General features: G+C 43.2%; 10 protein-coding genes across 10 annotated transcripts; 6 read left to right on the top strand and 4 right to left on the bottom strand.

The window, feature by feature from the left end:
• Nucleotides 1-527: 527 nt before the first annotated feature.
• BYT42DRAFT_563269 (uncharacterized protein) lies at nt 528-2,778 on the bottom strand. Its single transcript, XM_051567572.1, has 4 exons — nt 2,556-2,778; nt 2,345-2,485; nt 1,918-2,235; nt 528-1,845 (listed from the first exon to the last, which is right to left on the bottom strand). Exons 1-4 carry the CDS (start codon nt 2,662-2,664, stop codon nt 998-1,000), a joined length of 1,416 nt encoding a protein of 471 aa, XP_051425359.1. The 5' UTR covers nt 2,665-2,778; the 3' UTR covers nt 528-997.
• Nucleotides 2,779-5,408: 2,630 nt separating this feature from the next.
• On the top strand, nt 5,409-6,195 carry BYT42DRAFT_269879 (uncharacterized protein). The gene is made up of 2 exons (XM_051562795.1): nt 5,409-5,857; nt 5,960-6,195. The coding sequence occupies exons 1-2, from the start codon at nt 5,475-5,477 to the stop codon at nt 6,051-6,053; spliced, it is 477 nt and encodes a 158-aa protein (XP_051425358.1). The 5' UTR covers nt 5,409-5,474; the 3' UTR covers nt 6,054-6,195.
• A 941-nt stretch (nt 6,196-7,136) lies between these two features.
• On the top strand, nt 7,137-7,915 carry BYT42DRAFT_493454 (transcription regulator HTH, apses-type DNA-binding domain-containing protein; the record flags this gene model as incomplete). Its single annotated transcript, XM_051564214.1, has 3 exons — nt 7,137-7,266; nt 7,374-7,506; nt 7,606-7,915. The coding sequence occupies 3 exons, from the start codon at nt 7,137-7,139 to the stop codon at nt 7,913-7,915; spliced, it is 573 nt and encodes a 190-aa protein (XP_051425357.1).
• Nucleotides 7,850-9,325, top strand: BYT42DRAFT_563259 (uncharacterized protein). Its single transcript, XM_051567571.1, has 3 exons — nt 7,850-8,149; nt 8,203-8,489; nt 8,580-9,325. The coding sequence occupies exons 1-3, from the start codon at nt 8,052-8,054 to the stop codon at nt 9,050-9,052; spliced, it is 858 nt and encodes a 285-aa protein (XP_051425356.1). The 5' UTR covers nt 7,850-8,051; the 3' UTR covers nt 9,053-9,325.
• Nucleotides 9,326-9,604: 279 nt separating this feature from the next.
• Nucleotides 9,605-12,039, top strand: BYT42DRAFT_563257 (phosphoenolpyruvate carboxykinase [ATP]). The gene is made up of 7 exons (XM_051567570.1): nt 9,605-9,892; nt 9,978-10,154; nt 10,222-10,599; nt 10,682-10,790; nt 10,865-11,131; nt 11,200-11,525; nt 11,621-12,039. The coding sequence occupies exons 1-7, from the start codon at nt 9,785-9,787 to the stop codon at nt 11,909-11,911; spliced, it is 1,656 nt and encodes a 551-aa protein (XP_051425355.1). The 5' UTR covers nt 9,605-9,784; the 3' UTR covers nt 11,912-12,039.
• On the bottom strand, nt 12,040-13,116 carry BYT42DRAFT_563254 (uncharacterized protein). The gene is made up of 6 exons (XM_051567569.1): nt 12,954-13,116; nt 12,725-12,871; nt 12,579-12,647; nt 12,408-12,519; nt 12,243-12,340; nt 12,040-12,171 (listed from the first exon to the last, which is right to left on the bottom strand). The coding sequence occupies exons 1-6, from the start codon at nt 12,954-12,956 to the stop codon at nt 12,142-12,144; spliced, it is 459 nt and encodes a 152-aa protein (XP_051425354.1). The 5' UTR covers nt 12,957-13,116; the 3' UTR covers nt 12,040-12,141.
• On the bottom strand, nt 13,098-15,261 carry BYT42DRAFT_563252 (uncharacterized protein). Its single transcript, XM_051567568.1, has 7 exons — nt 15,060-15,261; nt 14,774-14,985; nt 14,356-14,695; nt 14,121-14,276; nt 13,922-14,033; nt 13,378-13,853; nt 13,098-13,308 (listed from the first exon to the last, which is right to left on the bottom strand). The coding sequence occupies exons 1-6, from the start codon at nt 15,121-15,123 to the stop codon at nt 13,586-13,588; spliced, it is 1,152 nt and encodes a 383-aa protein (XP_051425353.1). The 5' UTR covers nt 15,124-15,261; the 3' UTR covers nt 13,098-13,308; nt 13,378-13,585.
• Nucleotides 15,245-16,010, top strand: BYT42DRAFT_643444 (ribosomal protein L17). Its single transcript, XM_051572608.1, has 2 exons — nt 15,245-15,539; nt 15,605-16,010. Exons 1-2 carry the CDS (start codon nt 15,327-15,329, stop codon nt 15,962-15,964), a joined length of 573 nt encoding a protein of 190 aa, XP_051425352.1. The 5' UTR covers nt 15,245-15,326; the 3' UTR covers nt 15,965-16,010.
• A 95-nt stretch (nt 16,011-16,105) lies between these two features.
• On the top strand, nt 16,106-17,446 carry BYT42DRAFT_563245 (uncharacterized protein). The gene is made up of 2 exons (XM_051567567.1): nt 16,106-16,670; nt 16,728-17,446. The coding sequence occupies exons 1-2, from the start codon at nt 16,140-16,142 to the stop codon at nt 17,403-17,405; spliced, it is 1,209 nt and encodes a 402-aa protein (XP_051425351.1). The 5' UTR covers nt 16,106-16,139; the 3' UTR covers nt 17,406-17,446.
• On the bottom strand, nt 17,447-18,685 carry BYT42DRAFT_563243 (MoaB/Mog domain-containing protein). The gene is made up of 3 exons (XM_051567566.1): nt 18,387-18,685; nt 18,182-18,313; nt 17,447-18,112 (listed from the first exon to the last, which is right to left on the bottom strand). Exons 1-3 carry the CDS (start codon nt 18,475-18,477, stop codon nt 17,538-17,540), a joined length of 798 nt encoding a protein of 265 aa, XP_051425350.1. The 5' UTR covers nt 18,478-18,685; the 3' UTR covers nt 17,447-17,537.
• Between the last annotated feature and the right edge of the window lie 790 nt (nt 18,686-19,475).

Raw genomic sequence — 19,475 nt, 5'->3', positions numbered from 1 at the left:
GCGGCAGCCCGACCAACACAGTCCGAGCAAAAAGAGAGTTACTGCTTTCAAGTCACAATTCATGAAAAAGCAATGTGACCTTGAATTATGTGTTCGTTTTGCGTAAAGTGGATCAAAATTAGGAATTGTATGACAGGTTTGGATAGGAGATAGTTTGACCAAAACGTGTTACGGAGGCCACCTGTAACGTATACCGCGGGGATATCTAAAAGAAAATGCAAGCAACATCCCAAGGTTTGAACCCTGTTGATGCCCAAGTACGCACGGAGATTTTCCCCCTTGCACCTTGACCCTCTTGCCATTTGCTGCTTGTCGTATAACCTTTGGATTAAATGATATATCACTGATGTTAGGACAACCATTTTGTCGTTTATTACTTCCGAAAAGACCTGGCTCGTCGTCCCTATTCTAAGCACGGTTAGCTCCCAAGACTAATTAACAGAATGCGATGTTGAACGCTGATCCCATTGCCTCGTTTTAAAAGACAACGCGGTCGATGATCGAATCGGTGGCACAGCATGAAAGAACATTGGGCACTGTTATTTAACATAGTTGACTGGCCAGTCATGTAATCTCAGTGATGCTCTGCTGACAACAAAGTCGCTTCTCGCAACTAACAATATTCCCTTTTATTTTGTCCAAGTTCTACATTAACTATATATCCCAGCGACAGCGGAACATAATGTCAACAACTCGGCGTTATTGTAAATGAACTGCACTATGCAGACGAACACTTGCAAACGAGTGAGCACCATTTTGAGTTCTTTTACGTAATCTTTATAAATATGGCTGCTGTTCATACCCAAGCATAGAAACAAATAAATAGGAAAGAAGCTATTCAGTTAAAGATGGCGTCCGTTACCCTGCTTTCTCCTTTCTCGACGTTCCTTATAGGGGTATATGCACGGTATTCTGAAAAGTCCTTTGCAAGCATTACATCAAGATGCCATCGAATAACTTTGGTTTTTACTTTTCACATCGAAATAACATATTGAAATCATTGCACAGCTACTTGGTTCGATGCCGAGCTGATCGAGGGACTGTTGGATAGACCAGAAGTAGACGAACTGCTGGACTTGCGTCGAGAATAAGGCGCACCATCACCCAATGTAGGCACCATAAGATGACCAGATGCGTCCTGCTGACTCTCAAATTTCGTCACATAGCCTTCACCATCATCCATGGGATCATCTTCCCAGCTCATATTGATCGAACTGGATGGCGAAACGGATGGGCGCTCATGATGCCATTGGTTCTCATTGAACGATGTATTCGACGGGCTCGGTAGTGGCGATTCGATGTTGGGGATAAACGATGGTATTTCGATCGCATCACCTTGCACTTGAACTGGAATCTGTAACTGGGGTGGTAACGGATAACTCATGGGTACTGTTGCGATGATCATCGGTAGTTGAATTGTATTGACGAATGCGTTCATCGAGGAAGACTGTGTACCGAACGGGAAGGACCACACACTGCTGCTGCCAGGCACTTGACCGACGGAGCCGCCCATGATAGGCATACTCAGCACCACTTCGTAGGATATATCCAGATATTTGCCAACATAGTTATGTGTGGTTGGGATGCAGTGAGGTGGGATTCGGAATTGAAGGATCGATTGGTGGTTCTTGGCATACTTTGGTATTGAGGTGAACACGTTTTCCGAATACACAGTATGGCGCTTGGAGTCATAGTGGTTAATTCCTAAAATGGGCGTTTCTGATCGATTTGTTTCTGTGGTCGACAGCGAATGACTCGTTGCCGTGGAAACCAATGAAATTTGCACGTTATTGATCTTGCAGTCGGAATGGTTGTTCACCGTTAGCTTAATGGTGCAGAGGTCCCCTGACATTAAAACAAAGTGCATCAGATAAAAAAAAACATTCGATACCATCATATTGCATCTCGGCACACTACCTGGACAATAAGCGGGTTTGATGAGTTCTGCATTCACTTCAATCACTGCATCGCCCCGTCTAAAGGTCTGCGTTTTCTTGGATTCTGGATGTCGACCTGGCAGGTTGCATGTCACTAACGGCAGGTACATAATCGGCACAGCTAATGTCTCGATGCAACTCTGCGCATCATTATGCAGTTCCAAGAACGCTTGCAGACTATATTCGACACGATGTCCGATGTATGTATCACGCATCGAAGGGGGATAGTTCACATGCGGTAATTTGATCGCAAATAGATACATGTGGCTTCCGGCTGTCAGTTGACGAGTTTGGCCCACTTGTGCAAAATTTTAAAACACAGTTAGACTTTTTCCTTCCGCGCACAAGGATTGGTCGTGTAACATCAATCCCAGAGGTGTACATGTAAAAACATGCTGTCGACCTACCTGAGCGTGGCTTGCCCCACACAGTGGATTCTACACAAAAGATGATGGTGCTTTGCTTATTTGTATCTTGTTCTTCACATTTAAAGACAACACGAATATTGTAAATTTCCGCGGGTTTATCCAAGGTTAACATCACAGAGCCTATACCATTCATCACCGTCAGACACAATCTGGAGCATGAGGATGGCCATGTTAAGTTAACAGACGATACCATTCAATGCCGAACCAGGTCCGAATGCCACTGGTTTATCGTGGCCGCCTGAACTAACGTTCAGACTGAAGGAATGAACAGGTGAGCTTGTATTTCGAGAAAAGATCATTGAAAGGAAGAAGAATCAAGTAGAAAAGATCTCTGAATTTCAGAAGAACACTTGGCACAGTCTGCACAGTTTCCCATGATATCATTGGCTCAATCCTGTGACCCAAAAAGAAACCTGCCCCTGTCTCATGCATAAATCTGATCATACTGAATAGCGCGCAAAGCAAATAAATAAATAAAAATTGGATGCAGAAGCTTTAGAATGTAGTTGATCATTCATCATAGCACAGTTTGTTAACATGAAAAGTTTCACAAGATCACAGGCACGTCCTTATGTTATCTTATCAAAACAGCAATACACGATCAATGTTCCAAAGGAACGAAAAAGTTAAATATCGTAAGCTGGCTGTGATTTTCGAGCGAATTATTGTACCATGGGGTAACCAAGGCAATTTTCTGAGTTTCCTAGAGGCAATCGTGAGGTTCATCCTTGTCATATAAACAACAATGGCTGTATCTTGCATGACTTGTTGCCTGGTGTATCATTTATCCGAGTCATGGATGCAAACATACATGCTTGGGCATGGAGTGCATCCAGGACGTTTTCTGGCCTTTTACGTCAATGTTAGGAATGTACCAGAATGCTGTATAGATTTATGATCGGCGAATTATTTCTTCTCGGACATGACAGCAATTGAGTGAAATCTGCGTCAAAACGGAGAATTTCCACACTATCTCAGTTTGGGTAAATGACGGAACAGTGATCTTCCATGGAACGTCTAGTACAGGTTTCTAGGCTTTTGATCCTCCCCCCCCAAATGGCTTAAAATTCCTTGCTAAGGTGGTAATGCTGCTTATGCTGTGTGAAAGCGCTTTTTCTCTAAAGTTGGAATATCATTATTCGGTGCAAAATCAAAGAAGCCTTCTTGACAAAAAAATTTTTTTTTTCACCGCGGAAGGTTCTAAAAATAGACGGGAGCCAAGCTGGATTTCTTTTTCATTTTCAGAACCGAATGAGTCAAGTTATTTCACTAAGAGAAAAGGATATCAAACTCAAAAAATATTTGACAGGACTCATATCTCCTTCTTTCATTTATCATCAGTCCTTGTTTAACATGCTGCCTCGCTTAAATCGATTTGCGGCTCAATTCCGATCATCCACCTCATCAAGAAAGCCGCTGATGTATCTGACCGCCACCGGTGCATTTGGATATCTGTATGCGCAGCAGTGCAAGAATGATGTCCTCTATTACAACAAAACTCACTGAACGGCCCCAGTGTGATCCATATCATGAAGCAACACCCATAGACTTTGATCTTATCATATATTTAATACCTACATACACACTCTAATTATCACTGTACACAATTTTATCCATCAATTAACTATCATGCTTGCCTATCATAAGCATGTTCCATAGAATGAAATAAATGAATTTTCCATTGAACAAAGAATAACAAATAAGCGCTTGTCAGCACACCACTTTGTATCTTTCAGTAGCTTGAAAGCCCCTTTTTCCCGACTTGGAAGAGTGATTTGGCAGGCAGTCGGTCATACAACATAACGTTTCACGGTTGCCACGATAAATAACAAGCATGTGATAATTCACAACGCTGGAACTGTCAAATTTTCGCCATTAGCGAGTCCAAAGCCAGGCAACAAAGTGTATCGACATTGTTGTCTCCCCTATCCGCACTCCTTGGCGGTTCACAATATACCCATGATCATTTTTTTAACTTGTCGGGAACATTGCTTCCGATTTTGTATTGACCATTTCAACGGTTTGACTTTTGGATTCTATTGATAATTGAAGATTAAAACTATCGCTGTATAGATAAGCTTGTTTTTTGTAGCTTTTAATTAAGCTTGTTGATAATTTATGTAGTCGGGGCAAGGTCTGCCCTTGTAAAAAATAAAAATAAACAAGTGGAAAGGACGCCACCTAAAAACCTATGCATGCAAATAAAACTGATATTCAGCTGCATAAATTCAAAACACCTTATTTTGAATCATGATGGAATGTCACGAACAGTCAGGGTCCCTTAAGAATACATAAAGCGAAATGAGGAAGGATGACAAAATCAACCAGCATAACATCAATTCAGTGGGTTATAAATACAGCTGATGAAATCATTTTGACTGACACACATCGAGGAGGAGAGGGGATGTTACGTGTTGCGATATCATGATGCGATAAACCATATCAGCATAGGAGAACGATGAATACTGATTTCGCCACACACACTCTCTCTGTCTCTCAAAAATAGCATTGCGCGCGCTTTGGCAGATGTCGGAATAAGGATCATCCCGTTGCCTCCAATATAACAGATGGCATTATATAACCGTCTCTCATTGAATTGAGTTGCATTGCACGTTCTTGCTCTCGCCTGGTGACTGAACAGCTGATATTGCGCAGTTCGCCCAACCTAATTAAGGCTAAAACAGCATACTTTGCGACAGCAACAGAATGGTGAAAATCGACCAAAATCATTCTCCTGCGGTATTATATAGAGCGCAATTACCGTAAATACAAACTGTAATAGCCTTCACAGACCAAGATGAAGAGATAGCGAAATGACGAAATAGAAATTAAAATGAGCGGCCACTGCATAAACTCGTGATTCTTGTTATTCCACCATGGCAACAATCATTGTTTTTGTTGCTTTGTAATTTGGAATGATGATTTGATATTGAAGGGTTGCCGCTGTCTCTGATGTTTTTAATATTTTTTTTATCATTTCTATTCATATATAAGCATATGCATACACATACAGCAAGCTGCATATCTTTGCATATTGCCGACTGTTTTTTTCCCAACCGAATTCGATTATCGGTGAGAAAGATTCTACCTTGAATCTTTCTTATCGCCCATGCTCTTAATTCTTAGACCAATAGACTCCTTGGACTCTGATCCCCGCTGTATCCCTTTTTTTTTCTCTCTCTCTCTTTTCTACACAGTAGCCTCTCCTCTCGATCCGTGTTCCTGGTTCGACAGTCCCTCTTCTTTTTTTTCCCCTCCTCCCCCCAACCCCTTTGGATGCGAACCCTCGATCCGCTTTGACTGGAGTTTAAAAAAAAAGAGAGAAATAGACAAAGGTTTCATTGGGACCAAGTCAGGCCGCAACTTCATTACAATCTGCATAATTCCTATTTTCTATTCTGTTATTTTATTTTGCGCGATTAGCACCCTCCTTCTTTTTCCTTTTTCTTATATTTTTCTTTTCACTATCTTCCGAACAGCTTTCACCCAGAGGTAAGTGACCCCCTCTTTCCCTCTTCTTCACCTCTCCCCGCAAATCAACAAACAGACGTCGGGTTATTCCCCTTGGAGTATGGCTAAGCACGATGTATTTAGCTACTATCATTCGATATATCTTCTCTTCTTTCTCTTTTCTTCGTTTTTCCTCTCTTGTCTTTGTGTCTACTCTTCTTTAATTCTAACTCACTGATATTCTGCGGGCTTATTTCGAAGGATCATTTATCGTCGTCCGTCTTCGTATCGCAATCCATTTCGATCCCGGTAGCTGCAAATCAAATCATATCATCATTTTATTGAACGCAACCAAAAGTTTCTTTGTTGCTGTGAAACTGTGAATCCCAAAGTAAGATTCACTCATTTCTCATGATTCGGTTCTTTTCGATATCTTTCGTTCTTTCGTCATGCCGAAGTTTCCTTTTTAGCTTCTAATACCTGTTCTAATTCTATTAGAGAAAAAAAAAAAGGGTCCTTGCATACAAAAAAACTCGTATCCATAAGCATCGTTGGCGCGAAAACCCCAAATTCGACTACTTTCCTTTTTTCTTCTTTCTCTATATAAAAGGAACCAACAAGAAGCGTTATGTATCCTAGTAGTGCATACACTTCGTCGCCACAATTACCGAATTATCATTACGGGCAGGCAATGAAACAATCACATGAGCCATCCACTACCTCTCATGCCCATCCGCTCGGCAGACCAGCCTCGATGCCTTCGCTCTATCACAGCTATCCACCTGTCATTCCCAACAGTACTAATATCGGCGGTTATGCGGGAGGAAACACCAACCCTCATCCAACAGGATTGACGCTAGATAAGCCCGGCAGTGCATGGCAATCCCAAGATACATTTGATGGTTGGACAAATAACAAGCATCCTAACTCCAACGATTCAGCCAGCACACCCACGACGAGTAACACAATAACACCGTCTGGTTATCACAACGCGAATCCAGATATACCCAATACCCATAACGATAGCAGTTCTTCGCATCATCATTCTGGTGGTAATCTTGCCGATTCACCTACTCCGACGTCGTCACCGCCATCTTCTGCTGCACCCACTATGTTACCTCACGCATACAGTAGCTCGCAACATTACTTTGTGCCACAAACAACTAATGCGTCTTCTGCGGCTACGCTAAATCCCGCTACAGCACCAGGCATGAATTATGGTCATCATCATCATCATCATCACCATCCTTTGCCGCATCAGCATCCACCTTCGCACGCGTCTGGTTACCCACCCATGAGTTATCCATATGGATTGAACCATATGGCCGGCCATTCACCACGACATGCAGGCTTGGTACCTCGACCCAAGTTAACCACTACTTTATGGGAAGATGAAGGTACTATTTGCTACCAGGTGGATGCAAATGGCATTTGTGTTGCGCGACGTCAAGGTGTGTATCACTTCAATTTTTTTTTTCCAGTTGATGTTTGTTTACTTTCAGCAAGCTGTTTAACGCCCAAAAAATTTTTGTGTGAAATATCATTCCTGCTATCGCAGATAACGACATGATCAACGGAACCAAACTCCTCAATGTGGCGGGAATGTCTCGCGGCAAACGTGATGGTATCCTGAAAAACGAAAAAGGACGCGTCGTCGTCAAAGTTGGCGCAATGCATCTTAAAGGTGTATGGTAAGTTGGCTCCGTTTTGGTTTCTTTGCATCATGATTCCTACCACTTGCATGCCCTCTGACCAAAAACTCAAAAAAAAAACGTCCTTTCCTGTTTTAGGATTACGTTCGACAGAGCCAAAGCACTTGCAATACAATATAAGATCCAAGATATCTTGTACCCTTTATTTGTGGATGAGCCAACCGTATTTTTGTACACCCCATTACATAATACGATTGCTGGTAATCGTATGAATGGGATTTCAAGCACATTTCGGCAACAACAAGGGACATACCAGAGCCCTTTCCATCCCGGTACACCCTGGGAACGAAATAGCAGCACGATGACAGACGTAATGCCACCACCCAATCCACATCAAGAGCATGGTAAGCTGCAAAACACATGTCATTTTCTATTTGTACGCCTATAAAAAAACCAGAAAAAACCGGAAGGCAAAAAACAGGGATTTTGAGATCAAGACATACTAACAGTGGGAATAGGGTTTCGTTCCGCAGATTACAGCCATTCACAAAGTGCTCACGGACCAGTCTCGTCCAGTGTTATGAATGATGAAATGTATATGCTTTCCTCTCAGAATGAATACCGCTCATCAACGGGTGTGGGTTCATCTGCAGGAGGCATGGTGGGAGCAAGCTATGGAAACGTGCCGAATTATCCACCAACGTATCCAGGAGGAACCGAAAAAATGGGGCCCAGCTCTGGCAATGCCGCCAGTCCCGCCACCAACAGTGTAGCAGCAACCATCGGTGGTGTAGGCAACAATCACGGTGGTCATAGCGATTCCCATCCCATGATGAGCATTCACAGCAACGGTGCTTCCATTCCGGCGGGACTTCCAGCACCCCCACTCTCCGCTCATGGCACTTCACAATCTTCGGTACGTAATCTGTACTTTGGTGAAGAAGTGCTTGAAACCAACAACAAGGTGAAGCCAGAACTAGGGGGCGAAAAGCAAAATAATGAAACCAGCGAACCCTTCTATGGTAAGAAGAACCGTTATGATACGGCCTACCTTGATATCAGCGCAAAACAAAGGATAAGCTTCTCACTATGATTTTCGCATGCGGTGATAGCAGGTCATTCGCCTGAACAAGGTGTTAAACAGCCTGGGCTAAAAATGATGCCCCTTCATTCATCGGCGTTTCACAGTGTTACAGGATCACCTATGACCCCTAACGCGCGCGAAGGACCATATTTCCCTCCTTCAATGGAAATGGACAATGCCGCCAGTAGTGATACGAGTACCACGACCACAACTACGACCAATTCCTCCATATTATCATCTCCTTCGACAGGCCGGCGTGGGAGCTTGCTAATGGGCGTTCCTAGCCGAATCAGTAGTCCACGACATCATCCCTATATACCCCAAGAAAAAGTGTATTCCTCTGGTATCATGTCGACATTACAAGGTTATCGAGGCTCCGATTCATCATCATACAATAATGCAGCTCAGCAATCACAGAAGGATGCCATAGCAAGCCACGAACGAAGAGATGCTTGTTCTTTGCCGGAAACAGGAGATTTGCTCAACAGGCATCCGTGGTAAAAGAGCATATGCGAAGGAAAAGCAAGCTTTTCTTTTGTATTCTACAATCTCCTTCAGCATAATCGTCTGTTATTCTGTATGCATTCTCTGTTACTCTTTCGCCATTTCAGAAGAAAAAAAAAGGTCAAAGCACCATTAATGGACAAAAATATGTGGCACGTCTTATTCTCTCAAACTTGTCTGCGTTATTTTTTATCTCTTGGTTTTTTTTTTTCTCCTACTGATTTAATATGTGTATGTTCACGAAGTAAAACAAAAAAGTTTACTATTGCCATTCTTTGGCTACGCTCCCCTTTCCATTGTTGGTAAAAAGAAGCCTCACTGTTGCTTCGATATGAATAGACCGTATATAGTCATATAACTTCCTTTATAACCCGTTCACATCTATTTTGCAGCAGCATACAGAGAAAATAGTACACAATGACCTTCCATAAAAGTAGAGAAACAATGCAAAGCAATATGATAAACCAAGAAGTTAAATAAGAGAAGCGACAAAGAGAACAGAGAACACGCTGCAATAAACAAAACCGTGCAATGACTACGTCAAAGTCATCAGATGCGAACCTAAACAATATCCCTGCTGTGTTGCCGCTCCTATCGCGCTGTTCTAAAAAAATACTCGGGAAAAAATGAAAGCATAAAAAAGCCATGTCCCTCCATTGCGGCGGCGGTTTTCTCTGTTATTATCCACCAAGTCTATTCCTTTCATTGAGAGTGTATTGATCATCCATTATGGCTCGCCCTTCGTCACCCTATCGTCCTGGATCACCACGTCCTTATTCGCCCCACACAAAAGTGGAGGAAGATCTCCACAATATGGCTGGCATTGACTACGACAAGGTAACATATCAGTCCCGAAGCTGCAATTAGTTTTATCAGCATTTGCTTCCTACCGGTACCTTTTTCAACTAATGATTAATGTCAGGTTACCATCAAACATAACCCATCCGTTCCTGTGCTATACGAAGAAGCTTTGACCCATGAAGTGGGCACTGTCATTTCATCGTCGGGTGCGCTTTGCTCGTACTCTGGCAGAAAGACGGGACGTAGCCCCAACGATAAGCGTATTGTCGAGGAAGAAGACTCGTGCAAGGACATCTGGGTATGGGGCTTATTTTCTTTTTCTTTTCGGCTCTACGACCATTACTTATTTATTTGCTTCTGTTTAGTGGGGACCAGTGAACACGAAAATGAGTGAGCGCGTATTTTTGATCAACCGAGAACGTGCGATCGACTACCTTAACACGCATCCGCGCCTCTATGTATTTGATGGGTTCGCTGGCTGGGATCCCAAATACCGCAAGAAAGTGCGTGTGATTGCGTCGCGAGCCTACCATATTCTATTTATGCGCAACATGTTGATTCGTCCTACGGACGAAGAACTCGAAAACTTTGGCACCCCGGATTTCACTATTTTCAATGCCGGTGAATTCCCTGCGAACCGTTACACCACGGGAATGACTTCGACCACATCGGTGTCTATCAATTTCAAACGTCATGAAATGGTCATTTTAGGCACTGAATATGCAGGAGAGATGAAAAAGGGCGTAAGTAGTTATTCGCTGCCCAACCATGGCTCCCACTATTGGCGTGGTGTAAAATGAATAATTTATCTACTGTACTTTCTAGATTTTCACGGTGATGCATTATTTGATGCCCAAAGCTGGCGTGCTGTCATTGCATTCATCTGCCAACGAAGGAGAGAACGGAGACGTTACGCTGTTCTTCGGATTATCTGGTAAGCATGTGAGATAGCGTGGGAAATGCTAAACATAAACACTTGGCTGATGCTCGATACTAAACCCGTTTCAGGTACTGGCAAGACGACCTTGAGTGCTGATCCTAAGCGACGATTGATCGGTGATGACGAGCACTGCTGGAGTGACAAGGGCATCTTTAACATCGAAGGAGGATGCTACGCCAAATGTATCGACCTGTCGGCAGAAAAGGAACCTGAAATTTATAACGCCATCAAGTTTGGTTCGGTGCTAGAGAATGTCGTTCTCAACGAGGACTCCCGTGTCGTCGATTATGCCGATGACTTTTTGACAGAAAACACACGATGCGCATACCCTATTGGTAAGTCTCACTGGATACTCATCCAGGAAAACAAACATAAAAAGAAACTCTAACATTGTAATTTCAAGATTATATTCCAAATGCCAAGATTCCTTGCATGGGTAGCCACCCCAAAAATATCATCTTGTTAACGTGTGATGCATTTGGTGTTTTGCCGCCTGTGTCCAAGTTGACGCCCAACCAAGTGATGTATCACTTCATTTCCGGTTATACAACCAAGGTGGCCGGTACGGAAGATGGCATTGTGGAGCCTACTCCTACATTTAGCGCTTGTTTTGGTTCGCCTTTCTTGGTGCTCCATCCTCAGAAGTATGCTACCATGTTGGCTGAGAAGATGAGCCACCACGCCGCTGACGCTTGGTTGATCAACACTGGCTGGATCGGTGGTAAAGCGGTAAGTGACACTCACAAGTGGTTTTCCAAATGATCAAAAAAAAAAAAAGAGATCCAACTCACGCTAACTAACTAAATATATACTCTTCTATTTAGGGAGAAGCCAAACGATGCCCACTGAAATACACTCGTGCAATTTTGGATGCTATTCACAGCGGCGCGTTGAGCAAGGTCGAGTATGACAACTACGAAGTGTTCAACTTGGCTATTCCCAAGCAGGTGGAAGGAGTTCCATCTGAGTTGTTGCATCCTCGCAAGGCATGGCAGGGCGATGAGAAAGAATTTGACGCTTCGTTAAAGAAAGTGGCCGAAATGTTTTTGGAGAACTTCAAGACGTTCCAAGATGAAGCCAGTGCGGAGACTTCGGCAGCTGCTCCAAAGATTTAAATGTACACAGTAGTTTAGTACGCATTACATGTATCCGCAGTTATGTGAGGGCTTCCATGAAAGCAACAGTGATCACGAGCAGAGTCATCATAAAATACAATCACACGATGAAATTTCACAAAACGATTATTATTATATGTTGAACAAACAAGAGAAAAAAAAATTCAAACTATGCAAAGTGTCGACAAAAAGAGAACAAACAGTCAATGTTTTTCTCCATTTTTCACCATCTATCTTTGACCGTTGACCTTGGAAGGAGTCTATAAAAAATGACAACAAATGTTTGTCAATGACTACAGCACTGTATCGGGTGGCAGTAAAGTCCACTTACCAAGATCTTCAAGAATTCTTCATAGTTGATCAAACCGTCACCATCGACATCAGCAGCCAACATCATTTCCTTGATTTCATCAGGAGTCACAGACTCACCTGACAATGACGGGTGTGTGAGAAATTAATGTCACCCAATTTTCTTTTGAAAAGGTGTTTCACTTACCGAAGGCGACGATGCAGCGCTTAAGGTCCTCGCCGGAAATAAGACCATCGTTGTCGGAGTCCATTTCGTTGAACACCTTCTGGAAGCCTCCTTCAGCATGATGTTCGCGTTGCTAAAGTGGAAAGGAACCGTTAGACGATGAATCAAACTAGCATCGGATCATGTGAATACCTTTTCCATAACATGAAGGAATTCTTCGAAATCAAGACGTCCACGACCCTTTGTATCTGCAAGACGGAGCTAAACCGATGCAAACCCAAGCAGATCAGTTATACTACCCGACGAAAGCTTTTGTACCGTATCCTGCGAAAGCCTACCTGATGCTCAATTTCACTTTGAGTAACTGTCATATTCGCTTTGCGATAGATTTCAGCAAGTGTATCAGCGGTCATACCGTGACCATGAGTGAAATGATCAAAGGTAGCCTTCAACTGATCTTTTTCAGCGTCGGAAAATGCGGTGGACTAAAAGTGGATTCATCAAGACCTGAACGTCAGTACGGTCTGAACAGAATTGAAACGATATATGTATACACGCTCGCTTTACCATGATGATGGAAATGGCTTATCTAAACGAAAAGAGAGAGACAAAGGGAAGAAGTAAAGAAAAAGAAAAGAAATTGCTAAAAAAAAAATACGAAAAAATCGTCCCCAGTTGGAAATCGAATTTTTTTTCCCTTTTCCCTTTTTCTTTTTTTTTTTTTTTTTTTCTCAGCTAAAAAAAGGGTCATCCCACCTTTGGAGCACCTTAAAAAACTCCTGTCTTTTCTGGATTTGTTGCAAAAGTAAAAAGAAAAAATGATTTACCGTTTGTTTTCTCTCATGGCCCAAGGTTTGTTCTACCTTTTGTTTCCTGTGCTACGTAACCCCTTATGCATCCACTGTTTTCCTTCTTTTTTCACCTGGATTGTAGCTATGGTGATCAGTGTCTTTGTACTTTTTTCTCACACACTTGCAGACACTGTGGTTACCTAAAAGGGGGAATGCGATTTCCACTTGAGCTTGCATGAACCAACAATTGGGCTTTTGTATGGTCAAGTTTTTTTTCTATCTTCACAGTTATTCGAAACCGTCGGGGAAATCTCAGATGACAAAAAAAATTCTGCTGAACCCTTGTTTCGATTTTCCTATTTTTCTATATTTTTTTTTTCTAACGTGAATATTTCTGAATGTATTGTTTCATGCCTGTTCTTGTGTCCACCATTCAGGTAAGAACGGTCTCACACGGACATTTCCCGCTTCTGGTACGGCAAAAGCAATGGAACCGTCCTGGTTGCACTTTTCAACTTGCTCCAATCGCATCAATGCTAGTCCAATGTTATGCACCGCTGAGCAGGTTTTACCAACGCCACGTTTACTTGACACATCCACCGGTTTTATGTCCAATTGCGGTATAAGTGCGGACGAATGCTCAATTTGACGATCCACTTTCATCTCCTTCGGCACACTATGCCATCCAGTCAGATATTAGATCTTTTCGGATCACACCCATTTTGTCTCTTTTTTCTCTCTTACTTGTCGCCTTCTTGATAATATTGCACTGGAACAACCCGCTTACGAACGACGCCTGTGTGGTATGTACGGATCGTCAACTCCTGTCCTACGTAACAGCCTTTTCTGAAATCGACTACAGCTCCGGTCAGTAAGCAGGTAAAAATTTACACTCGGGTAAATCGGGATTAGAAAATTTTAGATCCGTAAAAAGTTCCCCCACCTCCATTCATGAAATCAAAATTGGCTTCAAGAGGCAAAGCTTGTTCAGGCCATAAATCCAAAGGACCTTCCGCAATGCCATGCAATATTCTTCGAATGGTATACTCTGACGATAATAATTCTTCGTAATCAGCGGCAGGCAACACTCGCTTAATGTCTGCAATTGGGTTGTAAACGAATCAGTAACGTGATGAAATGACGCTGGCTGGAAAGCTCCCATTGTATCTTTTCATTACCTTCTTCTTGCTTCAAAACGGCACGATAACCAAAACCGGGAACACGCGGATCCATACATCCAATATCCGTCAATCTCTTGTCGGTTTTCACGAGCATACCGGTAGGTACATCGGTGATAGCCTTTGTGGTTGCGCTATTGATAGCCTGTCCCCAGATGTTATATACCGAATATTCTTCACTGACATCCCGCATCTTGACTTTGGAGCGTAAAACATAACGCTTCAGATGCTTTAACAACGAACTAGTCAATGATGAAGAGCATTCCACCATGAATTTGGGATGCGGGAAATTGTCTCCGTGATTCACAGGATAAATAAAGACATCATAAAGGACACGACCCTATCATTTTCAAGTGTTTAGGGGCTTTATCCTGATTTGTTCATATGCGTATGACTTTTTATCAAGTGCTTCATTTACCTGTGGCGTAAGAAATCCTGCAAAGAATCCATCGCCGCCCGTGGATAAGCGTGGCATATGATTAGTAATCAGTCCTTGCAGAAATTTGGTGGTATCTTGTCCTTCCAGCTCGATAAATCCACGCTCAGGTACTCGACTATACTTGTTGCCTTCGTGCAAAGGATCCTTTTCGTGAAATTTTGGTACTTGCGACGACATGAACGATCGTTGAGCTATGCCGCAAGTTTAGTGAGACACAGCTTGCATGGAACCATTGTGTCCAACATTGAGTGGGATAATCACTTACACCGCAAAACCATAGGAGCTATACCTCTCGAGACCAATTGGTGTGTCCTCAGTAGGATAGTCATTTGACGTGAAAACTGATCAATAAAAGAACCTCAATCGCTTAAATTCGAGGATAACGGGCTTCTTTTTGCACCCGAAATTTGAAGGATTTCATTTTCTTAAACCGTCACACTTGCCTTTTTTGGTTACCCACAGGGCACTAGGAAAAGCGGGGCCGAGCCGTTGGGTAAACAACTTTTTTTTCACTCGTTTCCGTACTTCAAGGATGCATCACGGCAAGCATTTTCGACGCCTGAACCGTACATCATCGCATCGCAATGCGATGCTGCGGAATATGGTTTCTTCACTTATCGAGCACGGCCGTATCGAAACCACAGTACCCAAGGCCAAAGAATTAAAACCCATCGCCGATGCCATGATCACACTCGGCAAGAAGGGCGATGTCAACGCCAAACGACAAGCCATCGCTTATCTCAATGTATGCCCTCATCCTACGAACGGTTAAATTCGTCATTGCTAATGTCCTGCAATAATCTTGTATAGACTCGTGATGTGACCATTCCTAAATTATTTGACGAACTGGCTCCTCGTTTCGCCAATCGTCAAGGTGGTTATACCCGTATTCAGCGCATGGGCAACCGATATGGCGATAACGCTCCTATGGCAGTAATCGAATATATCGACGGACCAACGGATTTGAAAAAGGAAATGGTTACCAAAACACTGGCTCGCATCTTTTCCGAAAAAGAAAAAGTCACCGTCAAGGAGATCTTGGAAGGAAGCCATGTCGAATCGCTCGGTTTGTCCAAGTCACTTGTGCGTGATTTGAAAAAAGTCCAGTTTTCTAACAGCATTGAAGCCATTGATCAGGCTATTGAAAAGGAAATGGCCTCTCGTGTATAATAGACCTCTCTTTTTATTTTTTCCCAAGCTCATAAACTCTATCAATTCATCATAAGAAATGTTGCTAAATGGTGCCAAATGTGACTGTGCCGAATTGGGGCAAGAATGCCCTTCAAAATCTTTTTTTTTTAACATTGTAGTTTTTTATTGTTATATCCGCAACACCATATTTGTCATGACGGAAAAATATGGTCGCCACAATATCCAGTCGCTAAGAGGACAGATACGGCACCGTCGGAAATTGTTCAAAACCTTATTTTTTATCGATCTGCAGCCCGAAGATGAGGATGATCCCAAGGTGCAAGTACTTTTTCGTTCCGATGATGGCTCAATAGACGATTGGACTTTCCAAGAAAGTTATCGAGCCTGTCGACCTGGCAATAGAATTCAGCTGGAGGTTGGGACCCCCAATGACCCCATGGAAACCGTCCAAAAGCCCTATGCGGTTTTTCAATGCAATAGTCTACCACAAGTATTGCATGTATACGATAATCCAAAGGGGAAGCATTTCATATCAGATCCTCCTTTAGCCAGCAATCAACCCAAAGACACCGTCCGAACATCAACTGGATCCCTCAAAGAAAAGTCGACTTTGGTATGTAAGTTTTGGATTAATCAACGGCATTGTCTTCAACAAGATCTATGCCCTTTCCAACATCCCACAGGGGACGATTTCCTTCGTGCTCGAGAGCTCTGGGTGGAAGAGGTAAGAACCCGCTGACGTTGCTCGTCACTGAAAAAGGTTTTTAAACCATGGCGCCAGCGCTTAGCAACTCGTCGCAAGTTAACCGAGGATGTCAACGATCCGCATAAATCTAAAAAGCCTCATGCGATGCGAGCCATGATCTTTGCGGAATGGATCTTTCACACTTTTGCTCCTATTCTTCCCCGTGGCTTTGAAGCGCTGGATATCGCTGGCGGCAAAGGAGAACTAGCTATGTTTATGAGTCGTGGCTATGGCATTCCAACCACGGTGGTTGAACCCAACGAACGAAAACGACCTCCCTACTGGTATACGAGATTGTTACGTTTGATGCTTGTCCACATCAGCAAGAATGGCGTTATCGACGAGCGCCAAGGCTGGCCTTGCGACGTCGAACCTCAATATCTGCCAAGTATGCTTGACGATGAATTGCTGAACCGGGAAACCGCGCTTCTCGACAAAGTGGCATTGTTGGTAGGCTTGCACGCAGATCAAGCCACTGAGCCTATTGTGGACGCGGCGTTAAGCTTAGGGAAGCCATTCGCTGTCGTACCCTGCTGCGTTTTCAGTCACCAATTCCGTTCTCGACGTCTCCAATCCGGTAAACCAGTTACGACAACTGAAGACCTTATTCAATACCTTTGCGAAAAAGATACCAATGGCCGAGGAACCATCCGTAAAACTTATCTTGATTTTGAAGGCAAAAACGTTGTTGTTTATTGGTATCCTGAAAAGTAAATTTTGTAAGCAGTAGATGTTAAATATTTGGAATAAAAAAGGCCATACTCGAATATGAAAAGTTGAAAAATGAAAAAAAAAGATCGATAGCCCCTTTTCAACGATATAGGATTGATTTGCAAACACGGAGATCTAAAGACGCCCGCGGATAATTTGTGTCCACGAAGTTCCATGTGACCATCCGTCAACATGCCGTTGAATTTTGTCTGCAATGGTTTGAACTGTGTTCATGTCTTGTCCCGTGACACTTACAACCACCTGGGCCATACTGTGTTCACCAGTACCAAAGGTAGGATAACTGCCGATTTTGACGTTGGCGTAAGTTCTTTGTGCCTGCTCGAGGTAAGCGGCGATGGTTGTTTCCTGCTGACGAGTCGCAATTTCTGCACGGTAAAATTGCTTGTTTGTCTTCGCATGAAAATGCGGCCGGAGCGAATTGAGTAATGTCGCAAATAGTCGAGGTATACCTGGCAGAATGTAAATATTGTCACACACAACGACGATCGGTATACCGGATCGATGGGTACGCAACAACTGGGCAGGATAGGGGAAAGTAGCCAATCGCTTATGATAAGCAGTTAACTCGGTTTTGCCACCGCGTTTGCCTGCCCATTCTTCGATAACCCTGTAAGTAACAGGATCGAACTTTAACTGCAAGTTGAACGCTTTAGCAATAGCATCATAGGTGATATCGTCGTGCGTCGACCCTAAGTTGATTCCATTCTCAGTGAAATAGCTATAAATAAAAAAAGAGCTCTCTTGTTTTCGCAGCTCACCAATGCCACCTCCAGTGAACACGAAATCATATAGACGCGATAATCGTTGCACGCAATCCCCAATATCGGACATATCATCGCCAACAACAGCAACATGCTTCAGCTCAATGCCTAGACTGAATAAGAACTTTGCTGTCGTATGCAGACTTGCTCAGACAAAAAGAGAAAACTAATGCTGGATTCTTTCAACTTCACCACAGCTTACCCAAGTAGTGGGAATTGACATCGTGGGCTTTTCCAGACAGAATTTCATCGCCAATGATACAACATGCGGCCGTCAGTGTTTTTTCCTGCATTGAGGTCAGTTCTCAGTGAAAATGAAAATGGAACCTTCTTCCCGGTCTCATTAGTCTTGTCACACCAAAGGAAAAAACGCTGTGACTCTGCTTTTCTTTATGATACATGATGTCTGCTGCCCTAAGGCAATAAAAATCTAAAATTCTTCTCCTAAGAAAAGAAAACCATGTTCGATACGGCGATTTTGGAAATAAAAAAAAAAAAAAACTAAGTGTCCCGGCTGAAAACTGCAGGTCGTTCGTCACCATGATGACTTGGTTGGCGATTTTGAAAATATTTTTCACTGCGTTCATATCACGGTTCCATACGATTCCACAACTTTGGCAAGCGAGAACCGCATGGAAACCTGAAAGAGCGTGAGTTAGGTTGGCCTGTTGACAACCATGACATATCATTGACGTCCTGAATTCGTCGACCGTGACGACCAGTAGCTCCCCGCCCTTTTGCCGGCGTTTGAGTTCTTCGTGAAGGACTCCGGTCGCACCAACCCGATGTCAGTTGAATCATATGCTGTCTTTGCCGAACATGCCGGCACCAAAACCCACCACAGGCAGCAACCAATTTTGGTGAGCAAACGCCCGAGGCTTCATCTTTTTTGGCCATCTTGTCCGCCCGACGTTTGCCTATGAAATACCTTTTTGAGCACCACTGTCAATAAATGTTGATTTTCCATATCTCACCTTTGTTTCTTTCGTTTGCCTTTCTGTCCCGGACGTCTTTTTTCGCTCTCCTTTTTTCTTCTCTTCTTTCTGTTTTTGTTTGGTATGCTTCCTTTTTCTTTGTTGTATTTTCTACCACCGTTGATAATGATGTTGCCCATCTCGGCTCTCGCCCTCTGCACGCCTTGGAACAGATGAAAACGGCCTTCGGCAGTATTTGGTCCGTTGAACCGCAGAATACATGTCAGACTTTCAGGATGTACGTGAGGTACCGATGATAAACTAAGGGTGACACGGTTTTCGCCGTCGGAATGTTCAAGAATAGGTCGGTCACCTGG

Source organism: Radiomyces spectabilis, assembly GCF_025331425.1.
Source record: "Radiomyces spectabilis strain NRRL 2753 chromosome Unknown BYT42scaffold_4, whole genome shotgun sequence".
NCBI lineage: Eukaryota > Fungi > Mucoromycota > Mucoromycetes > Mucorales > Radiomycetaceae > Radiomyces > Radiomyces spectabilis.
This window is presented reverse-complemented; position numbering and strand designations above follow the sequence as displayed.